Raw genomic sequence first — 19,958 nt, 5'->3', positions numbered from 1 at the left:
CTGTGAGCTGTAAGGTCTTATATAGACAGGTGTGTGGCTTTCCTAATCAAGTCCAATCAGTATAATCAAACACAGCTGGACTCAAATGAAGGTGTAGAACCATCTCAAGGATGATCAGATGAAATGGACAGCGCCTGAGTTAAATATGAGTGTCACAGCAAAGGTTCTGAATACTCAGGACCATGTGATATTTCAGTTCTTCTTTTTTAATCTGCAAAAATGTCAACAATTCTGTGTTGTTCTGTCAATATGGGGTGCTGTGTGTACATTAATGAGGAAAAAAAATGAACTTAAATGATTTTAGCAAATGGCTGCAATATAACAAAGAGTGAAAAATTTAAGGGGGTCTGAATACTTTCCGTCCCCACTGTACATACATTACAATAAATATATATATTACAATTTAACACCTTACCTTTTTGCTGCTGCCTGGTACCATAAAATTTTCGTAATTTTTAAAAGGAAAACCAAAGCAGTGCCCTAATGCAACCCACTGTGCCCCCTTCCTTCTCCCATACTTTGCGTTTTTCCTGTGTTTTTTGAATGCTTCTGTTTTATGTAAGAATATTTTGCATTCTCATAACTGCATTGAATGTATAATTTTACAGGAGTGCTGTGTGAGATTAATGAAGATGACTGTTCCACTCTCACCCCTTCTGGGCAGTTAAAATGTTTGAACAATGGGACCTGTGTGGATAAAGTTGGGGGCTACCGCTGCAACTGCCCTCCAGGCTACACTGGCGATAGATGTGAGGGCGACATCAACGAGTGCCTATCTGGGCCTTGTGTGGCACACAACACTCGTGACTGCATTCAGATGGCAAATGATTATCAGTGCAAATGCAAAAATGGCTATACGGGTAAGATGGTTGTGTGATGGAGGGAGAAAGCAAATGCTAGGGAGCGGCTGGTGAAACTTTTAATCTAGCCAGTGTATACATTCATCAAGAAAGCACTATTTTTAAATGGAGATATGAAATCATAGTTTTACTTTAATATTAATCCCCTGCACACAAGCTGAAACTTAAAATCAAGCGAACAGTTGAAGTAGCCCTACTAGCTATTGTAGTCAGAGGGGAAGCAAACAAATTGAGTGTTACATATTTAAGAGTCTCCTGGTTTTTAGTTGTATCTTATATTTCAGGCACTATGGGGGGGAAAAAAATCAGTGGTATTTAGGCAGGGCAAAGAGTTCAGGCATATGTCAGGAGGTAGATAACGGCCATGTAGAATGAAGAACTGTCTGCACACCAAAAGGAAAGATTTTATATTTAAAACATAACTTTACCCTAAAGGGCATATGTGCTATGCCCCCCCCCCTTTCCTTTTTTTTACAAATGGAATTTCTTTAAACCCAAGTCTTGTTGTTTGTGAGGATTTCATCCATTGCACAGACATGTCAGTGGGGTACAGGTCCCGAAAGAGCCCTGCGGCAGATCTGTCCATGCGTCGGTTGGCCCTGCCATGGGTTACTGCTATCGGGGAAGTCCAAAACCTTCCCTGTATTTACGCATGTGTGAAAAATCACCTGCATGTGCACAGATGTGCCAACATGTTCTGTCAGGCCCCAAAGGCCAAATGTAGCACAATTATGTTGCCAGAAAGGGGGAAGTTCCAGTTTAAGAGCAAACTTGGATTTTTTTAACTCATTATTTTCTTCAGGAAATCCCTAACAAGTTAAAGCAGCCATTTTAGTGTGTCTAACCTGTAATCTTAGAAGTGTAGGAATGTGATATTAATTAATATAATTATGATGATTCAGGACGCCGCTGCCAGAGTGTGGTGAACACATGCGAGTCTCGTCCTTGTCAAAACGGAGGTGTCTGCCGTGTGACGGTCAACACTGCTCTGGGGTACACCTGCCGCTGTCCTACAGTAAGTACTTGTCTCTTGCATTTGATGAAAGCTACACCAATCTATATTCCTTATTCACTCATAATATATTGTCTTATTCTAGGGCTTCACTGGACCCTCCTGTGAGCGGCCTCTAAATTCCTGTCGAGACTTTGATTGTCCAACTGGCTCCTCCTGTGTCCCTTCACCTCAGGGCCCTCGTTGTGTCTGTTCTCCAGGTGTTGTCTGCCGTACCCTCCTGAATGGCACCTTTATCCCGCAGCCTCCCCGTCAATCAGCCTGCTCCACTTCACCTTGCCAAAACGGAGCTCGGTGTGTCGATGCTGACAGGTTCCCTTACTTCACCTGCCACTGTCCGCCAGAATTTCTTGGACCACGGTGTGATATAAGGGCCCTAACTGACCCACCAGCCCCAGAATGTGGCCCACAACCGTGCCCCAGCAAGATGGGTGATGGCCGCTGCGACCGGGAGTGCAATTCTCCAGAATGTCACTGGGATGGTGGAGATTGCGCTCTGTCTGTGGATGACCCGTGGAAGAATTGTCTTTCACAAAGCTGCAAGCTCCTGTTCAATAATTCCAAGTGTGATTCACAGTGCGCGTCGGCTGAGTGTCTCTATGACAACTTTGACTGCCGGGAGAAGACTGAACACAGCTGCAAGTAAGAGACCTCAAATGCTGTTGAGGATTTGGGGTTGGCTGTCAGCTATTTTATTTTATACTAGATTCATTTTGAAGTCCCAAGAGCAGGCACCACAGGGTGTCTTCTATTACTTTAGTAGGCAGTAAATAAAACTAACCCTATCTGGGTTTCATGCACACAAAGTAGATTTAAATCCTTTTTACCCATTTTAGTCATATATTTAATTGAAAACTTGGAGTTCAGCCTTAATTTTGCTCTCTAAGCAGTATATGCTTCACTTCCTTTCACTCCTCTGCTGCTCCATGTAGCCGCTGGGCGCAAAGGAAAGTACTCTAAAAGAGTCTCTAGAGTTGTAGGTTACAATTATAGGACTATGGAATCGGTTTTAAAATCTCTGAATAGCAACTTTGCTTGGCCCAGCACTGTCACATCCTCCTTTGCACCTAACATTACCGAGGATTTCCTTTGGCTCTAAGTGCTGAAAGGAGCAGCAGGGGAGCAAAAGAGTTGGGTATATGTTACCAACGTGTTGTCTCAACCCTTTAGAAGGAACAGCGTTTCTAAAGTGTCAAACTGATTTTCTTCTCTGACAGCCCCGTCTACGAACAGTACTGTATGGACCACTATGGAGATGGTCGGTGCGACCAGGGATGTAACTCGGAGGAGTGTGGCTGGGATGGTCTTGACTGTGCCGGAAGCCGGGATGGAGAGCAGCTGGCAGAGGGAGTGCTGGTCATTGTGGTTCTGCTCCCTCCTGAACAGCTCCTGAAGGAAAGCAAATCATTCCTGCTGAGACTCAGCGTCATCCTGCGCACCTCTCTTCGCTTCCGTGTGGATAAAGATGGTCAGTACATGATTAAACCATATCGGAGAAGCCAGGCAGCGGAGCGGAGGGAGAAGAGAGAGCTGGACAGTGACATAATAGGGTGAGCACATATTCGGTGGGAAGAGCATTTTAGGCATTCTAGTAATCTGTCCAACAGCTCTAGTGGATAGTGTTTGTATGTTTAAAGCTGGCCATACGTATATTATTATTTATTCTTTTTTTTTGTTTTGGCTCGGCTAGAGGGCTGATAAAAAAAATAAGAGGGATTCCCCTATGCACACAATTTTGGATGGATGGGGGGAATCCTCCCCACTGTGTTGTACAACCCCTGGCAAAAATTATGGAATCACCAGTCCCTGAGGATGTTCCTTCAGTTGTTTATTGTTGTAGAAAAAAAAGCAGATCACAGACATGGCCAAAAACTAAAGGCATTTCAAATGGCAACTTTCTGGCTTTAAGAAACACTAAAAGAAATCAAGAAAAATAATTGTGGTGGCCAGTAACAGATTTTTAGAACAAGCACAGGGAATAAATTATGGAATCACTCAATTCTGAGCAAAAAATTATGGAATCACCCTGTAAATTTTCATTACAAACACTAACACCTGCATCAGATTAAATCTGCTTGTTAGTATGTAGGTAAAGAGGGTAAATCATCACGCAGTGTTGCACAAGATGTTGGTTGTTCACAGTCGGCTGTGTCTAAAACATGGACCAAATACAAACAACATGGGAAGGTGGTTAAAGGCAAGCATACTGGTAGACCAAGGAAGACATCAAAGCGTCAAGACAGAAAACTTAAAGCAATATGCCTTGAAAACAGAAAATGTACAACAAAACAAATGGGAGGAAACTGGAGTCAACATCTGTGACCGAACTGTAAGAAACCGCCTAAAGGAAATGGGATTTACATACAGAAAAGTTAAAAGAAAGCCATCTCTAACACCTAAACACAAAAAAACAAGGTTACAATGGGCTAAGGAAAGGCAATCGTGGACTGTGGATGATTGGATGAAAGTCATATTCAGTGATGAATCTCGAATCTGCATTGGCAAGGTGATGATGCTGAAACTTTTGCTTGGTGCCGTTCCAATGAGATTTATGCAGACGACTGTCTGAAAAAAACATGCAAATTTCCACAGTCAATTATGATATGGGGCTGCATGTCAGGTAAAGGCACTGGGGAGATGGCTGTCATTAAATCTTCAATAAATGCACAGGTTTACGTTGAAATTTTGGACACTTTTCTTATCCCATCTATTGAAAGGATGTTTGGGGATGATGAAATCATTTATCAAGATGATAATGCATCTTGCCATAGAGCAAAAACTGTGAAAAAATTCCTTGAAGAAAGACACATAAGGTCAATGTCATGGCCTGCAAACAGTCCGGATCTCAATCCAATTGAAAATCTGTGGTGGGCGTTAAAGAAAATGGTCCATGACAAGGCTCCAACCTGCAAAGATGATTTGGCAACAGCAATAAGAGAAGGCTGGAGCCAGATTGATGAAGAGTACTGTTTATCACTCATTAAGTCAATGCCTCAGAGACTGCAAGCAGTTCTAAAAGCCAGAGGTGGTTCAACAAAGTACTAGTGATGTGTTGGAGTGTTATTTTGTTTGTTTTTCATGATTCCATAATTTTTTCCTCAGAATTGATTCCATAATTTATTCCCTGTGCTTGTTCTATAAATCTAACTGTTACTGGCCACCACAATTATTTTTCTTGATTTCTTTTAGTGTTTCTTAAAGCCAGAAAGTTGCCATTTGAAATGCCTTTAGTTTTTGGCCATGTCTGTGATCTGCTTTTTTTTCTACAACAATAAACAACTGAAGGAACATCCTCAGGGACTGGTGATTCCATAATTTTTTCCAGGGGTTGTATTCTGACAGCGGAATCAGATTTCACTGATTAGCACTGCAGTCAACTGGCTGCAGTGCTGATCGAACAAATGTTTTCCAAAATTCCAGATCGAGTCGATTATTAGGTCAACTCCTTTCCAACCAGGACAGCCATAGATGTATTAAAATTTGGCCAGCCCCAGCTTTAAAGCGGTACTAAATTCTCCAATATATACTCGCCTCCACCTTCCAGGGATGCGGCAGTTAGATTTCTCGCCAGATAATTGGCCTCTTTGGATGATGAGAGATGTCATCCTGCGCATTCGTATGGGAGTCGGTCATTCCTGCACAGCTAAACTGTGCCGGGAATGTACACTGAGCTGTACATGGATTGCTCAGTGTACATTGGGTGGAAAACTGCAAGCAGGGAGGTAAGTGTGTATTATTGCAGAAGAAGACATAGTTGAGGTTGGTGTGCTTAAAACTGGAGAGTGCAAAATCTGGTGTAGCTGTGCATGGTAGCCAATCAGCTTCTAACTTAAGCTTGTTGAATTAAGCTTTGACACAAAAAGAAGAAAAAAAAAAAAACATGGGCGCTGATTGGTTTCTATGCAGAGCTGCACCAGATTTTCCACTCCAGTTTTTGTAAATCAACCCCATTCGGTTTCTTCTGCAATAAGCTGCCTGCTCAGTTTTGTGTTTTAGGTCTAAGTTAGATTTAGCTCCTCTTTAAAGTGATTGTAAGCCTTGTTTTTTTTTTTTTGTTTTTTAATTTAAAATAACAAACATGTCATACTTACCTCCACTGTGCAGCTCGTTTTGCACAGAGTGGCCCCGAACCTGCTCTTCTGGGGTCCCTCAGTGGCTCTCGCGGCTCCTCCCCACATCAGATAACTCCCTAGAGGAAGCGCTCTCCCGGGGGCTTACCTTGCGGGCGCGCTCCCGAGCTCAGCATTCGGCATCCATAGACACGAATGCTGGACTCTGCCCCTCCCCTCGGCGCCCGCGTCATTGGATTTGATTGACAGCAGCGGGAGCCAATGGCTGCACTGCTATCAATCTATCCAGTCAAGAGCCAGGACCCCCTTGCAGAGAGAGAGAGCACGTCTCTGCCGAGGGAAATTCGAGGCTCAGGTAAGTAAAATGGGGGGGCTGGTGGGCTGGCTGGTCACTGCCAGAAGTTTTTTCACCTTAAAGCGGGGTTCCACTCAAATTTTTAACTTAATCTTAACCCCTTCAGTTAATTGCATAGATGTTCAAATGCCGCACGAAATTTTTTTTATCGCTGTAATTACCTTTATATTGTACTTTATTGTGGCACTTCCTGTCTCTCCTCCCATGGGAGTAGGCGTGTTTATTGCCTTTCCCCGGCGCCGCACTGTCTCCTGGCAGCTTAGTGTCAGGCTTCCCAAGATTCAGTGCGGAAACAATGATCATGCACGTGAACAAGCTGTGAATGAACAGCATTCGCTGCATCCAGGAAATCAATGCTTGTGGGCTTCACATGCCCACAAGCAAGATGGAAACAGCCAGCATCACATTTTTTAAGTTATTCTTCAGTACGAAAACAGACAGAGGCGGAAATATTACACCCAAACTGTGAGTATTATTTTGGGGTTAGCAAAGTGTCTCAATGACCTAAAAAAAAAAAAAAAAAGATTGGTCGCCGGACTCCCGCTTTAATGCATAGGATGCATTTGGGTGAAAAAACACAGGTTTTACAACCCCTTTAACTTTACCATAGCTTCTATATAAAGAAAATGATGCATTCCAACCTTAAAAACTTAAGCTAATTGCTCACTAAAGACAAAGTAGCCAAACCATAGAAATTTCCTTAGATTGCCAACAAGTTACCCATTGCTAAAATAAGAATATATACAGTATATAGCAAATATCATATACATTATAATCCAGGCTCGATGTTGGCTTCATGGATAAGCAAATTTTGCCAAGAGTAAACAAATTTCTGAAAGTCTATTGGAACAGCTTATAGTCCCACAGATCTTCAAAAGCTTGTGGTTTACCAACAGAGTCATATGGTACCTATCAAATTCTCCCAGCTAGATGGAGCTAAAAGTTATGCACATGCTTACTCTTGCAATTAAAAAAAAAAAAAAAAAAATTGTAATGGACAATTTAACATTTTCGTTTTCACTTTGGAATGTTACATCATAAAATTAAGTAAAGTAATTGATAGTTTTGATAGGAGCTGATCCTTAAAGTGAAAGTCCATGCTAAAGCTAAAATCCCTGCATCTATAGACACCCACGATGTAACTAACCTATCTAGCCCTGTAAAGAAAAAATCAGTATACATACCTTTTTTTTTTTTTTTTTTTTTTAAACTGATCAAACCCGATCCCATACTGAGCTGTCAGCCATGGCTTCGCTGTGGAGGTGGGTGCAGAGGACATGGCCGACAACGGAAGCCCCATAGTAAGTTTATGGGTGACGTAACTTCCCATTCATTTCACAGCCGTTGTCGGCTGTGTCCTCTGCTGAGCTTCCGCCGCTGGAGATCGGGTCAGATCGGCTTGAGAAAAGGTATGTATACTGATTTTTTTCTTTACAGGGCTAGATAGGTTAGTGTTAGATGGTGGGTGTCTATATAGATGCAGGGATTTTAGTTTTAGCATGGACTTCCACTTTAACAGTCCCAACAGAACGAGATTTTAAACTGTGGCTATAGATGTATAATTGGAGGGTAATCCATTTTAAAAAAGAATGCCAAAAATATAAATCCAGGATTGTGACTTGTGCAGCAGCCCCAGAAAGTCTCAGCATTTCCTATACTGGAAATGTGTTACAAGGCAGGCGAGCATGGTATGGCTTTATGAAATGGACCCCCAATGTTCTGACTTCTGTTTCATTTGACAGGTCTGAGGTGTCGTTGGAAATCGACAATCGGCTGTGTAAAAAACATGTCGACAAAGACCCATCTGAGTGCTTCCCAGATGCGAAAAATGCTGCTGATTACCTGGCTGCACTGAGTGCCGTGGACAGGCTACATTTTCCTTATCCAATTAAATCTGTGCGCAGTAAGTCAATTGTTTGTCATTATTAAAATAATGTGACGAAGCAGAGATAGGAAATGGAAGACTTCATCATTTTATGTCTCTTCCCAGGTGATAAAATTGAAATACCATCCAAGTCACTACATCTTCTTCCACTAGTGGGCGTAGTTGGGCTGTTGATCTTGATTGTGATAGTGCTGGGTGTCCTGGTATCTCGCAGGAAGCGAGCACACAGCACATTATGGTTCCCAGAAGGTTTTATATTGAAAAAGGATAGAGACAGACGTGAGCCTGTGGGGCAGGATGCTCTTGGACTTAAGTAAGAAAAGCACTGGTGCCTCCTGTGTTGCGTATTGGTCTTTTTTCTTTTAACTTTGCTTACCCTGTGATTTCTGTTTTAAGGAATATCGCTAAACCAGAACTTCTCATGGAAGATCCTTCTGAAGACTGGACTGAGGCAGACTGTCCTGAGACTAAAAGACTAAAAGTAAGTGCTAGGGGAGTGATATTGTAAACGGATACAGCTGCCATAAAAATACCTGTTGGAAGCTGCATGCTAAATTGTGGCATCGCTCTCCACCTCTTTTTCGCTTCACTGGCTTGTAGCAATTTTTCCAATTGTGAGGCTTGTATACATTGGGTGGGAACCATCTGTATACATGTCTGCTGGTTTTCATATCCAGAGTATCAAGGTGCAGTCATGGATGAAAGGGTATTCTATATGGTAGGCTAAAGGCGGCCAAAGATTCATCAAATCTCTGCCAGTTCATCAGGCATCATATGAGTTTTAATTCATCTATGGGCAGGCCATTTGTACCCAAATAAATCCATTGATTGACTTGGCTGCCACCAGCCTGTCAGATTTTTACATGCAATTACTGCTGGCGGCTGTAGCCACCAGCAGTAATCATTGTGTTCTGCCGGCTTGGTAAGTTCCCTGTTGTCAGAACACAATAGCACTGCCTCATCAACACTAAATGTGTCATATTTTTCTTTCCAAGGAAAGAAAAAATAAATCCTTTCTGGCTTGCCTAAGAGTGGCCTCATTATTGACATATGAGTTCCATTTAAAGTGAATTGTTTTTTTTTTTTACCTGCAAATTTATGTGCTAGTATGCATTGCATTCTAGCGCATTATGTGAAACTTACCTTGAAATTAAGCCCACCAGTGGCAATGCTGTCACGGCTTCCATCTTCACCCGGTCTTCCTTCCGGGTTGGTGGGCTCTGCTCCTTTGATTGGACGAGCCGCACGGTTTACGACGCAGGACTCTGAAGGAACAGCACGGGCTTGCCGTTCCTTCAGAGCACATGTGCCGGAGACGTCACCGGCGGCTCTGCAAGTAAATATCTCCTAAACGGTGCACGTTCATTTTTAACCCCATGCAGCTGAAATGTTCGCTTACCCATGATTTCTTGGCTACAGTGGGCAGTGCCAGAAATGAAGTGCAGGGGGTAAAGCAATAGTAAATTCTAACTTAACACTTGTACTTACAGGTAAGCTTATAATAAATCTTACCTGTAAGTACTATGAATACCTCCTAAATTTGTGCTGTCGCAAGTCCCTCCAATCGATGACATCACTGCACATGTGCAGTGCACTCTGCATTAAAAACACACAGTGTGCCTTGAATGTAGTGCACTGTGCAACATTTGTGACTTAGTCAGGCTGCTTTACTTACAAAGAGCGGCGTGCTAATTTCAGATGCCACATGTAAAGGCGATCAGGTGCCTTGCAAACTTCTTCATATGTGATGGGGAAAAAAAAGTGAATTCCAGAATTTAGACTGCAAATCGGTTCATAAGAGCATGTCGACCTTTGTTTTGTGTATTTTAATAATTGACAGAATTTTTTTTTTGGAAAATATTTGACTTCAGCAGTCTCACTTCCATTTCTTATAGACTGAGGAGCTTTCCCCCTGTCGCCAAGATCCGGTGGATCCACGGCCTTGGACGCAGCACCACTTAGCTGCTGCAGACATCAGACTTCCACCAGCTACGGCGCTGACTCCCCCACAGGGTGACTATGAGACAGATGGCATGGATGTTAACGTGAGAGGCCCAGGTGAGCAGCAACACTGCTTTCCGTACAGAGCAGGGTTCACATTAGGCATACAGAATTGTATTTTTAGTGGCACAGCAATTAAAATGATGCTACATCTGGTTAAGTGAAAACTATACAAAACTGGACATATAAGACGCTTTTGATGTCTCCGGGGCTTGGTATTTAGGAGTTACTGGGGACGGAGGGTCTAAGTTATGTACATACCGCTGTTATCAATCACTTATGCCAGCAATACAAAAAAGTGTGCAGAAATCCCGTGTACTCCATTTTCTTGATGGCCTGTGAAAATATGCAGACAACATGCATGTGCAGCAAATATGCCCCTAAAGAAGTTTAAAAATAAATAAATCCTTTCAGAACTCTAAAACTTTATTTCCAATTTGGTTTAGGGTCCAGGTTTTACTGGCCACTGTCCAAAATGGAATTTTTTTTATCCAGAATTGTTGGACTGTTTTGGGCACCACGTGGGCTTCTTTCTATTTTCTTGCCACGCTTATTCATTTCACTCTTACTCATTTTGTACTGGAATGCGATGGAAATCTGATCTCTCTCTCCTCTGATTCCATTTGTAGATGGATTCACCCCACTGATGTTGGCATCCTTCCTGGGAGGGGGGCTGGAGCCAGAGTCTCAGGAAGATGAGGAAGAAGGGGAAGCATCAGCCATTTCTGATCTTATCTGCCAAGGGGCATCTCTTGGGGCACAGACAGATCGAACTGGTGAGACGGCTCTACATCTTGCAGCGAGATATGCCAGAGCAGACGCAGCCAAGAGACTTCTGGATGCGGGAGCTGATCCCAATGCTCAGGATAATACAGGACGTACCCCGTTACATGCTGCTGTGGCTGCTGATGCACAAGGCGTTTTTCAGGTAAGTTGCTTCCAGGATGTGGGATTTTTCTTTGACAGCTGTAAGTAGTATGTATGGCATCATTCTCTAATAACAATTCTACCAACAGATCCTCATCAGGAACCGCTCCACAGACCTGGATGCTCGAATGGGTGATGGCTCTACTGCACTGATTTTGGCTGCCCGACTGGCAGTGGAGGGGATGGTGGAGGAGCTTATTGCCTGCCATGCTGATGTCAATGCTGTGGATGAACTTGGTTAGTATAGAGCTGATAGTCCCCATTATCTTAAGTTATTAAGAGCGTCCTGCTTTTCCAGGTTTTCCTAAGGTTTGAATCTATTCTTCTGTTCCTCCTCTCCAGGCAAGTCGGCTCTGCATTGGGCAGCGGCTGTGAATAACATTGAAGCCGCCCTGGCTTTGCTGAAGAATGGAGCCAACAAAGACATGCAGGACAGCAAGGTGCGTGTATTGGTGAATGTACAGGGATGACGTGTGCTGTTTGTCGTATCCACTTTTTCAATACAAGTTAAACCGTATGAATTGGATCAATTCAGACTCTTAATCAGTGACACCCCCTCGCCCCCAAACTGAAGCTTCATCTTCTGTTTAAACTGAATTACACCTCATCTAATGATTGAAGCCTCCTTCACTTGCTACTTGTTGGACTGACTGCTTTCTATTCAACTGTTTATTAATCTATATCCCAAGAACCGTCACTGCACAAACTTTGTTGTCTGTCTTCCATTTTCTTTTTCGCTAAATGGTGGCCACTTTATTGCTAACTGCATTCTCACATTAAAAATAATATATATTTTATGGGGAAAAAAAACTGTATAAACTGGAATACTGAGGCGGGGGAGGAGCAAAGTATTTGAGAAGCTTTAACCACCTCCCGCCCACCGTTGTGTCAAACTGCTGGTGGCAGCTCTTTCATTCTGGGACACCGTCGTATGACGACGTCCCACCCTCGCCACGCTTGCACACCCACGCTCCCCCCCCCCCCGGGACACGGCGCATCACAGATCTTGGTAAAGAGCCGATGACGAGGCTCTTTACCCATGTGATCAGCTGTGTCCAATCACAGCTGATCGCGTGTAAGCAAGGAAATGCCGGTTATCAGCATTCCTTTCCTCGCCTTGACAGCATATGAGGAAAGGAGAGCCGATCAGCGGCTTTTCCTCACAGGGAAGATCTGCACTGATTATAGGTGTAACCCAAACAGTGCCCAGCAGTGATGCATTTCAGTGCTATCAGTGCCCATCATTGCAGCCTATCAGTGGCCGGTGAAGGAGAAAAATTACTTAAGAAATTTTCTTACAGAAACTTTTTTTTTTTTTTTTTTTGGTCTTTTTTGTTTTTTAGCGATAAAGAAATAAACCTATTGGTTAAATGCCACCAAACGAAAGCTTTATCCATCTAAAAAAAAAAAAAAAAACTACAAATTTTGTTTGGGTACAGTGATGCATGACCAGGCAATCATCATTTAAAGTGCTGAAAGCCTGCCATCAGGTTGCTTAAAGTGACAAGCTGCCTCCTGTTAAGATCTATGGTTAACATTCCCACACTAGAGCTGAGGGGTACTTTTAAAAGCTTCAACAAAGCTTGCAAAAAATCTGCAAATGCTTTATGAAAACTGAAGCCTGTGTGAACAAGGCCTTACCGTCGTGTGTATGTCCATTGATGGACACAAGTCACTTTCTGTAGCCTAACTATAGTAGATTGTGAAATTTAATCTTTGCACTGTTGTAAATTGAGAATTGTTTTGGAATAGTACCTATGTGTATGTACTTACCTATATTGCTGTTCTACCCTTCAGGAGGAAACCCCATTGTTCCTAGCTGCCCGAGAAGGAAGTTATGAAGCAGCAAAGGTTCTGCTCGATCACTATGCAAATCGTGAGATTACTGATCATATGGACCGCCTTCCCCGAGACATAGCTCAAGAGAGGCTACACCACGACATTGTTCAGCTCCTAGAAGAACATAATGCGGTCAGGGGTTCCCAAGGGACAATGGGAGGGCACACCATGTCACCACTACTCTGTCCTCCTAATGGTTTCATGGGCAATATGAAGCAGACACCTCAAGGCAAGAAAAACCGCCGGGCAAGCAACAAAGCAGGCGGAGCAAGCCTGAGTCGTGGAGAAGCTAAGGAAGCGAAAAACAGAAACAAGAAGCTGTCTCTTGACTGCCCATCTGGCAGCAGCGGTCTGCTGGAGAGCTCGGTGACACTCTCACCTGTTGACTCCCTTGATTCACCGCGTGCTTACAGTGCCAATCCTGGCTCCCCAGCAATGGCTGCCCCTGGCACATATCACCTTGGCTCCCTGTCTGTGCCCTCCACCCCTCTTGTGAACGGCCTTATGGAGGGGCCTTTTGCTGTGTCTTTGGCTCGTCTAAATGAGATTGGGGAAGCCCAAGGGAATGCCTTGATGGCCCTTCAAGGCAGAGTGCCACTGCAGCGTGCACCAAGCTGTGTGGTGAATGGGTTAAATATTGGCATGCTGAGCGCAAGCAACATTCCCTTTGCATGGCAGAGCCAGGTGCCCTCTTCACATCAGTCACGCATCATGGCAGGAGCTCCTGCGGGTTCAGTGCCTAACTTACATCAGCTGCATGCCCAGCAAGTTATGATGCTGCAGAACCAGATGGCAATGCAGAGTCCAGTGAAGATCACCATGGATCCACAGTGCCAGATGGGTCCAGTTGCTCCAAACACAGCTCACTTGCGACAGCAGAGCATGCCACATGTAGCCGAGAGGTCAGCTCAAGCAGTCACCCCCTCGGAAGGAAACTACTTTAAACAGCAGAGTGTACCCAGCGAGGGCCGCATCCAGACACCACCAGCTATGACCGCTCCTCAGCAAACCTTCGCACCTTCTCAAGAGGAAACCCCAAAACACTATCTTCACATCCCCACTGAGCACCCCTACCTGACCCCCTCTCCTGAGTCTCCAGAGCAGTGGTCCAGCCCATCTCCTCACTCTGTGTCAGAGTGGTCTGACACTACCCCTAGCCCAGTGGTAGTGGGTGGGACCCACGGGCAGACATCCCACTTACCTGAGCAAACCAACAACATGCAAGTGTTTGCCTGACCGACATAAGACCTGCCATCACTTTGTAGTGCCTTCACCCTTTTTTTCTGTTTTCCCCTCTTTGACTCTCTCGTTTACCTTTCATTACTTTTCTCTTTTTTTTATCCCTCAAATTGTATAGTGTTTGGAGCACTACAAAGCAGAATATGAAGTCTCCAGTGATTTTATGAGAATGTTTTATGACGGGACCATGAAGAAAAAAAAAAAAAACTTTTATCTACAACGGGACCAATTTTAAAAACTTTTTGTATAGACGTTTTCTAACGCGATCTCTTAGTTTTGAAGGAAAAAAACTGCAGCTCGATGTCCTTTTTTTATGCAGGCTATAATCGTATTATTTGCAACAAAAAAGAAATGTTACAATTTTAAAGAGGGTGTCCCCCTGTTATGTTTTTTTTTTTTTTTTTAAGCTAATTTCACTGCCCTGCACTGCTCCTATTCTGGGGTAATCGTATGTCATTAGATGGACTTGTGTATAAAGTTAAGAGTTTATTCTTTTTTTTTTTCCCCAATTCCGCTTTCAAACCATTATACACAAACTGCCGTGTGAACTGTGTCACATAGAATATGGTACGGAATTTAGCAAGAAAGGTTTCTTTGTAGAGGAAAAAGGTCGTAAAAAAAATAATTTTGCCTGGTTTTATTGGAACCAAATCGTTGCTTGCAGTATTTTAACATTTTAATTAGAAATGTGGTCATATTGCAGCTCTTTTTTAAAATATCTGTCTACACAGTAGACCTTTTATGTGTTCTAGTTAATTGGTGTCTTGAAACAGGTTTAGGTCATTCCTTGATAACAGTTTTCATGGTGGGATTAAACAGGACTGCTGTCCCTCTGTGTACCTCAGTTGCTCCTTTTAACGTGACATTCAGTTGCACAACACTAAGGTAGGTTCTTCTGTTCTGTCCTTGAAAACAAGGATGTTGTTTTCAAGGGATAACTTAAACTTTTTTTTTTTTTTTTTAGACCATTTAGCTATGATTTAAAAATTTGGAAATTTTAAGGTACAAAGGAAACATGACAAAAGAAATGTGTAGGGTGCCATTGCTGAGATATTTTTGAAAATACTAGAGAAGATGCAATGTTTTCTGTGGCTTTGCAACATTGTGAGACCCTGATTTTGAGGCAAGAATTAATTCATGGCTTGTTCACATCTGCGGCAGGGACTGACTAAAAAAAAAAGTGATCCATGCTCGGATTACTTTCCAGAGGTGTTTGACAGGCAGTGAAGAGGTGATATGTCTCCTCTTCACCACCTGATTCAATTGTCGTACTTCTGCGCTGCAATCGCATGCATTGCGCGTAGTTACAGAGCAGCTGCATAGAACTGCATTTAGTTGCATTTAATAGCGGCACTGCCCACCGAATGCAACATGCTATTTAAGTTTTGCAGCAATCGCGAACACAGCATTGTGGACAGAAAATATGTACAGCTCTGAGTAACTGTTAGTGTTGAGACAGGCAGTCGAGGGGACATTTAAACCACGTCTCAACTGCCTGGCTTTATTACCCTCTGGCCACACATGTGAGCAAAGGCTAAGTATAATTGGATCTGCCTAGGTGTTTTGAATCATTAAGGTTTTGTTCACTCAGGCTTCATCTTGCACAAGAGTAGTGTGAACAGCAACCTGTTGCAAAGCATTTGTAAAGCTTTTGGAAAGCCTTTTAAAGAAAACTTCAGTTCCAGTATGAGGATGTTAAACACAGATCCTAATGGGAGTGCTTTAAATAAGCTAGTAGCATGCTTCAACAAGCTCCAAAAAAATCTCAAAGCCCTCTGAACCCTGCTAGCAGCTTATTTAATTTTATATTAAGCGTTCCATCAAGATCTGTTTAACTTCTCTAAACTGGAGCTGAATGGTGCTTTTAAGGCATCAACAAAACTGCTTGATAAACTCTTTGCAACTCTACAATACTGCTCCTATACCATAAACTGAGGCCTGTGTGACCAAGAACTAATGGAATCTATTGACATTCAGTGATCCTAGTACTTCTTACTGCTCCAAAATTTCCTGCCCACTCTTATTTCTGCTGTGCACCAGCCGGTTGCCAAAGCTTCAGGAGTCTGCCCACTACACATTGATGTGAACACAAAATACAAACCGCACACCAGATGTCTCTGCCCCAATGTAGGTTTAATCCAGCTGAAAGCACACACTAATGCCCCGTACACACGGTCGGATTTTCCGATGGAAAATGTCCGATCGGAGCGTGTTGTCGGAAATTCCGATCGTGTGTGGGCTCCATCGGACATTTTCCATCGGATTTTCCGACACACAAAGTTGGAGAGCAGGAGATAAAATTTTCCGACAACAAAATCCGTTGTCGGAAATTCCGATCGTGTGTACACAAATCCGACGGACAAAGTGCCACGCATGCTCAGAATAAATAAAGAGATGAAAGCTATTGGCCACTGCCCCATTTATAGTCCCGACGTACGTGTTTTACGTCACCGCGTTCAGAACGATCAGATTTTACGACAACTTTGTGTGACCGTGTGTATGCAAGACAAGTTTGAGCCAACATCCGTCGGAAAAAATCCTAGGATTTTGTTGTCGGAATGTCCGAACGTGTGTACGCCCTATAAGACTCCTGCCCGAAGCCACACTATTAATGGGTTTCATCCATCACGGGTTTAACTATAGAGATTTGATCCCTATAATTAAGCCTGAAACGCGTAGGGAGAGGCTTCCAGTGGGAGTCTCAGTTTGTGCTGTTAGCTGAAATAAACTTACATTAGAGCAGAGACATCTTGTATTTTGTGAATCTATTAAAACCATAGAGTTAGCATTGCATCCAGAAAGCTAGCATATTCTGCAATAGATCAGCTAGGCGTGTAGAAATTTACCTCACTACCTGTTTCCCTTAAGGTTATTTTTAATTGACATTATTAACATTTTAATTTGTATGTTTGACGATCTCTTTTCCAACGCAAGGGGCTAAAAGTGTATGTGTAAGGCTGTACATTAGCCTAACTGTTTATTCTCGCTAATGTTAGTAAGTAGCATTTCTCATTGAAGAACCAAATTAAAATTTGGTAGGGGAAGGGGTCTGTAAAGAAAACATTAAAAAAAAAATTTTGGCAACCTTTCAGAAAAATGAAGAGGTAAAACGAACATTGCAATGGAAGGTGAAGCTTAAGTTTGTAACTTACAATACCCCGTGCTAAGCGGGTGGAAAACATTGGTGTTACCAAGTTTGTAATACTTAAACTGTATAATTTAGGCTGTAGCCATATATATATTTAAATATATATTTTTGTGTACTGGGTATACATAGAAGAAATTAACTTTTTTTTTTTTTTTGTGCAACTGCGATGACACAGATGGTCTGTTTTGTTGAACCAAGAATGGAGGATTTTAATATACAAAATTCTAACTTATTTATACTGTGGTATAAATACGTATATATATATGCACATGTCGAAGTCATGATTTGTGTGTAATTATAACACTGCCTTACAAATGTAATAGAGTTTCGTACGCCCTAATAACTGCCTGCATATTTAGACGCCGGGGGGAGTTTGTTCCCTTGCAAAAAGTTGTTTGAAAATGTTAAAGCATTACACCCTTATATATATATAGATTATGCAGTATAAAGTGTGACCACTAGGTGTCACTGTATGATGTAACGCACTATGGTGTTAGGACTATGTACTGGATAAGGGACATTGTTCAGGGCTTGTAGTCTCTCTCATTGTCAGTGCTTCTCAATTAAAGTGCACCTGTGTCTAGACTATGGACATAAAAAAAGTACACATTTTTGACAAGCAATAAAAGCTTTAAATCGAGCCACTCCTGACTCCTCTAGCTGCTTATACTGCTAAGTAATGATTATTCAAAGTGCCTCTGTTGTGAACATTGAAGTTACATTTCTTCACAATGCCTATAGCTACGGAGGTGAATGTGGTCTTGTTTTAAAGGTGCTTTTACTGCTTGTTCAGAATATGTAAAATGTGTGCATAGTCTGGTCACAGACCGACTAAGGCGCTACTGCATATAATCTTGTTGTATAACATAACTTTATTAGTATCTTAGAAAAACAAATTTTTATAACTGTTGCACCTGCAGTCTGTTACATGTTTCTATTACTTTTCTTTTTTTTCTGGCCTCTTCTCATTATGCAGTCTGGTGTCTTCCTACAGGAGCTTAAAGAGAACCTGGCAAAAAATGGATGTTCAATTGTAGTGTTCTTAGGAGATAAATGGTACTTAGAGTAGAAATCCCATATACTGCATGTCCCTCTCTTGAGAACATCTTGCACTATGCAGCTCCTTTGTTCTACACCATTTTGCTTGACTCTCAGCTGAGAGGCAGACATGCTTCCTTCACTGTATGTCCTCCTGTCCTCTTGTAATGTCAGATGCACTCTTTTGTGTAATCTGTTGGATTGTCTTTCTTTGGAGGGACTGCTTTGCCTCCACTGCCATGTGTGCTCTGGATGTCACAGAAGCTGGAGAATGCAACAGGTGAAGGACATGGGATGTGTGACTTTTGGACAAAACATCTTAGAAGAGGGGCATGGGATAAAACTTTGGCATATCATTTGATATCCATGACAGGTTCTCTTTAAGCTGTCAGTAGTAATAGTATCATGAGCAAGCAGTCAGTAACAGAGTGAGACTACAAGCTCTTGCATGTATCAGCCGGACACTTGGTTACTGCCAACGGGCCATAGGGTCCAGTCGCTAGAACAGTGTAGCCAATGGATGTTTTTGTATTTTGTTCACACAAAACCACTCAGTCTTAAATATTTCATGACCAAAAAAATGCAATTCTTTTTTAAAACTGAACATTCTTTCTGAGGGTTTTTATACACAATGTTTTTTTCATTTAATAAATAGAACAATGTTAGATATTTTTTATTAATCAACAATATGTATATTTTATTACTCTTGACATAATGTCTTTTTTAAGAAATAATAAAATGATAAAAAAAAAATCATGTAGCTTTATACTTTGTAAATAAACGGTACAGAATTCTTCATGTAAAGTGCCTAATTCAATAAAAAGAGAATAATGTAGTTATTGAAAAAGCTTTATATTGCTTTTATTTCTTTTGTTAAAAAAAAATTGCGGAATTAAAGGCTCTGGTCAGCCAAAAATTGTTGTGGATCATGGTGGGCCAAGTCACCCATTAAAAGTGAAATGAAAGTCTACTATGCTCTGCTCCCCTTTTTGTGATGTGACGTTGGCAAGAGCCCTCACTGCAGCTGACATCTTTGACTGGTCGTCTTCTGGCTATCTTAATTTGCCCAGAAAGGTGTAATCCAGCATGTTTTATAGGAGTTATGGGAGATTTCATCTGGATGCAAAGACATGCTTAGAATGTACATTCTAAAGATTTTTCTTTTTCATGTTGTGTAGCAGCAAGGCAATGCTAAACAGGAGCAGCGTCACAGATTTACCACAAAGTTACAACTCTAATCATTCCTTCCTGCACTCCCATGAAAAAAAGCCATGAGACATGACCCTGACAACTTTTTAATTGTGCATCTGTTTACAGTTGCAATGATAAGTCTGTCGGTTTAGTGCCCAGGATTCCAAGGCACACGTGTCAAAAATACAGAGAAACTCTCATATAGAGTTTGCTAATGGCAGCCTGATTTGAGGCCAATAGTGGCCTGAATTTGCTTGACGATTTCCACCATAGTTTGTATCTGCAGTCTTCTGCAATAAAATTTCTCACAGAGAAATTTGTTTTAACTCTTAAAATTTGGCTTTAGCTCAAGCTAGAAGCCCATTTTTATGTTGCAATAAAAGGAATCTTGGT

General features: G+C 42.1%; 1 protein-coding gene across 1 annotated transcript in view; it reads left to right on the top strand.

The window, feature by feature from the left end:
* The window catches only part of NOTCH3 (notch receptor 3), a 132,294-nt gene extending 113,164 nt beyond the window's left edge, over positions 1-19,130 (top strand). The window contains exons 23-34 of the mRNA XM_073622382.1: positions 609-860; positions 1,763-1,875; positions 1,958-2,514; positions 3,090-3,422; positions 8,040-8,200; positions 8,288-8,495; positions 8,579-8,663; positions 10,078-10,240; positions 10,813-11,111; positions 11,200-11,347; positions 11,453-11,550; positions 12,908-19,130. Coding sequence (XP_073478483.1) covers positions 609-860; positions 1,763-1,875; positions 1,958-2,514; positions 3,090-3,422; positions 8,040-8,200; positions 8,288-8,495; positions 8,579-8,663; positions 10,078-10,240; positions 10,813-11,111; positions 11,200-11,347; positions 11,453-11,550; positions 12,908-14,185 — 3,695 coding nt within the window. The 3' untranslated portion in view covers positions 14,186-19,130. The remainder of the gene's footprint in view (positions 1-608; positions 861-1,762; positions 1,876-1,957; positions 2,515-3,089; positions 3,423-8,039; positions 8,201-8,287; positions 8,496-8,578; positions 8,664-10,077; positions 10,241-10,812; positions 11,112-11,199; positions 11,348-11,452; positions 11,551-12,907) is intronic.
* The last annotated feature ends 828 nt before the right edge of the window (positions 19,131-19,958 follow it).

Source organism: Aquarana catesbeiana, linkage group LG03 (assembly GCF_042186555.1).
Source record: "Aquarana catesbeiana isolate 2022-GZ linkage group LG03, ASM4218655v1, whole genome shotgun sequence".
Lineage (NCBI taxonomy): Eukaryota > Metazoa > Chordata > Amphibia > Anura > Ranidae > Aquarana > Aquarana catesbeiana.
This window is presented reverse-complemented; position numbering and strand designations above follow the sequence as displayed.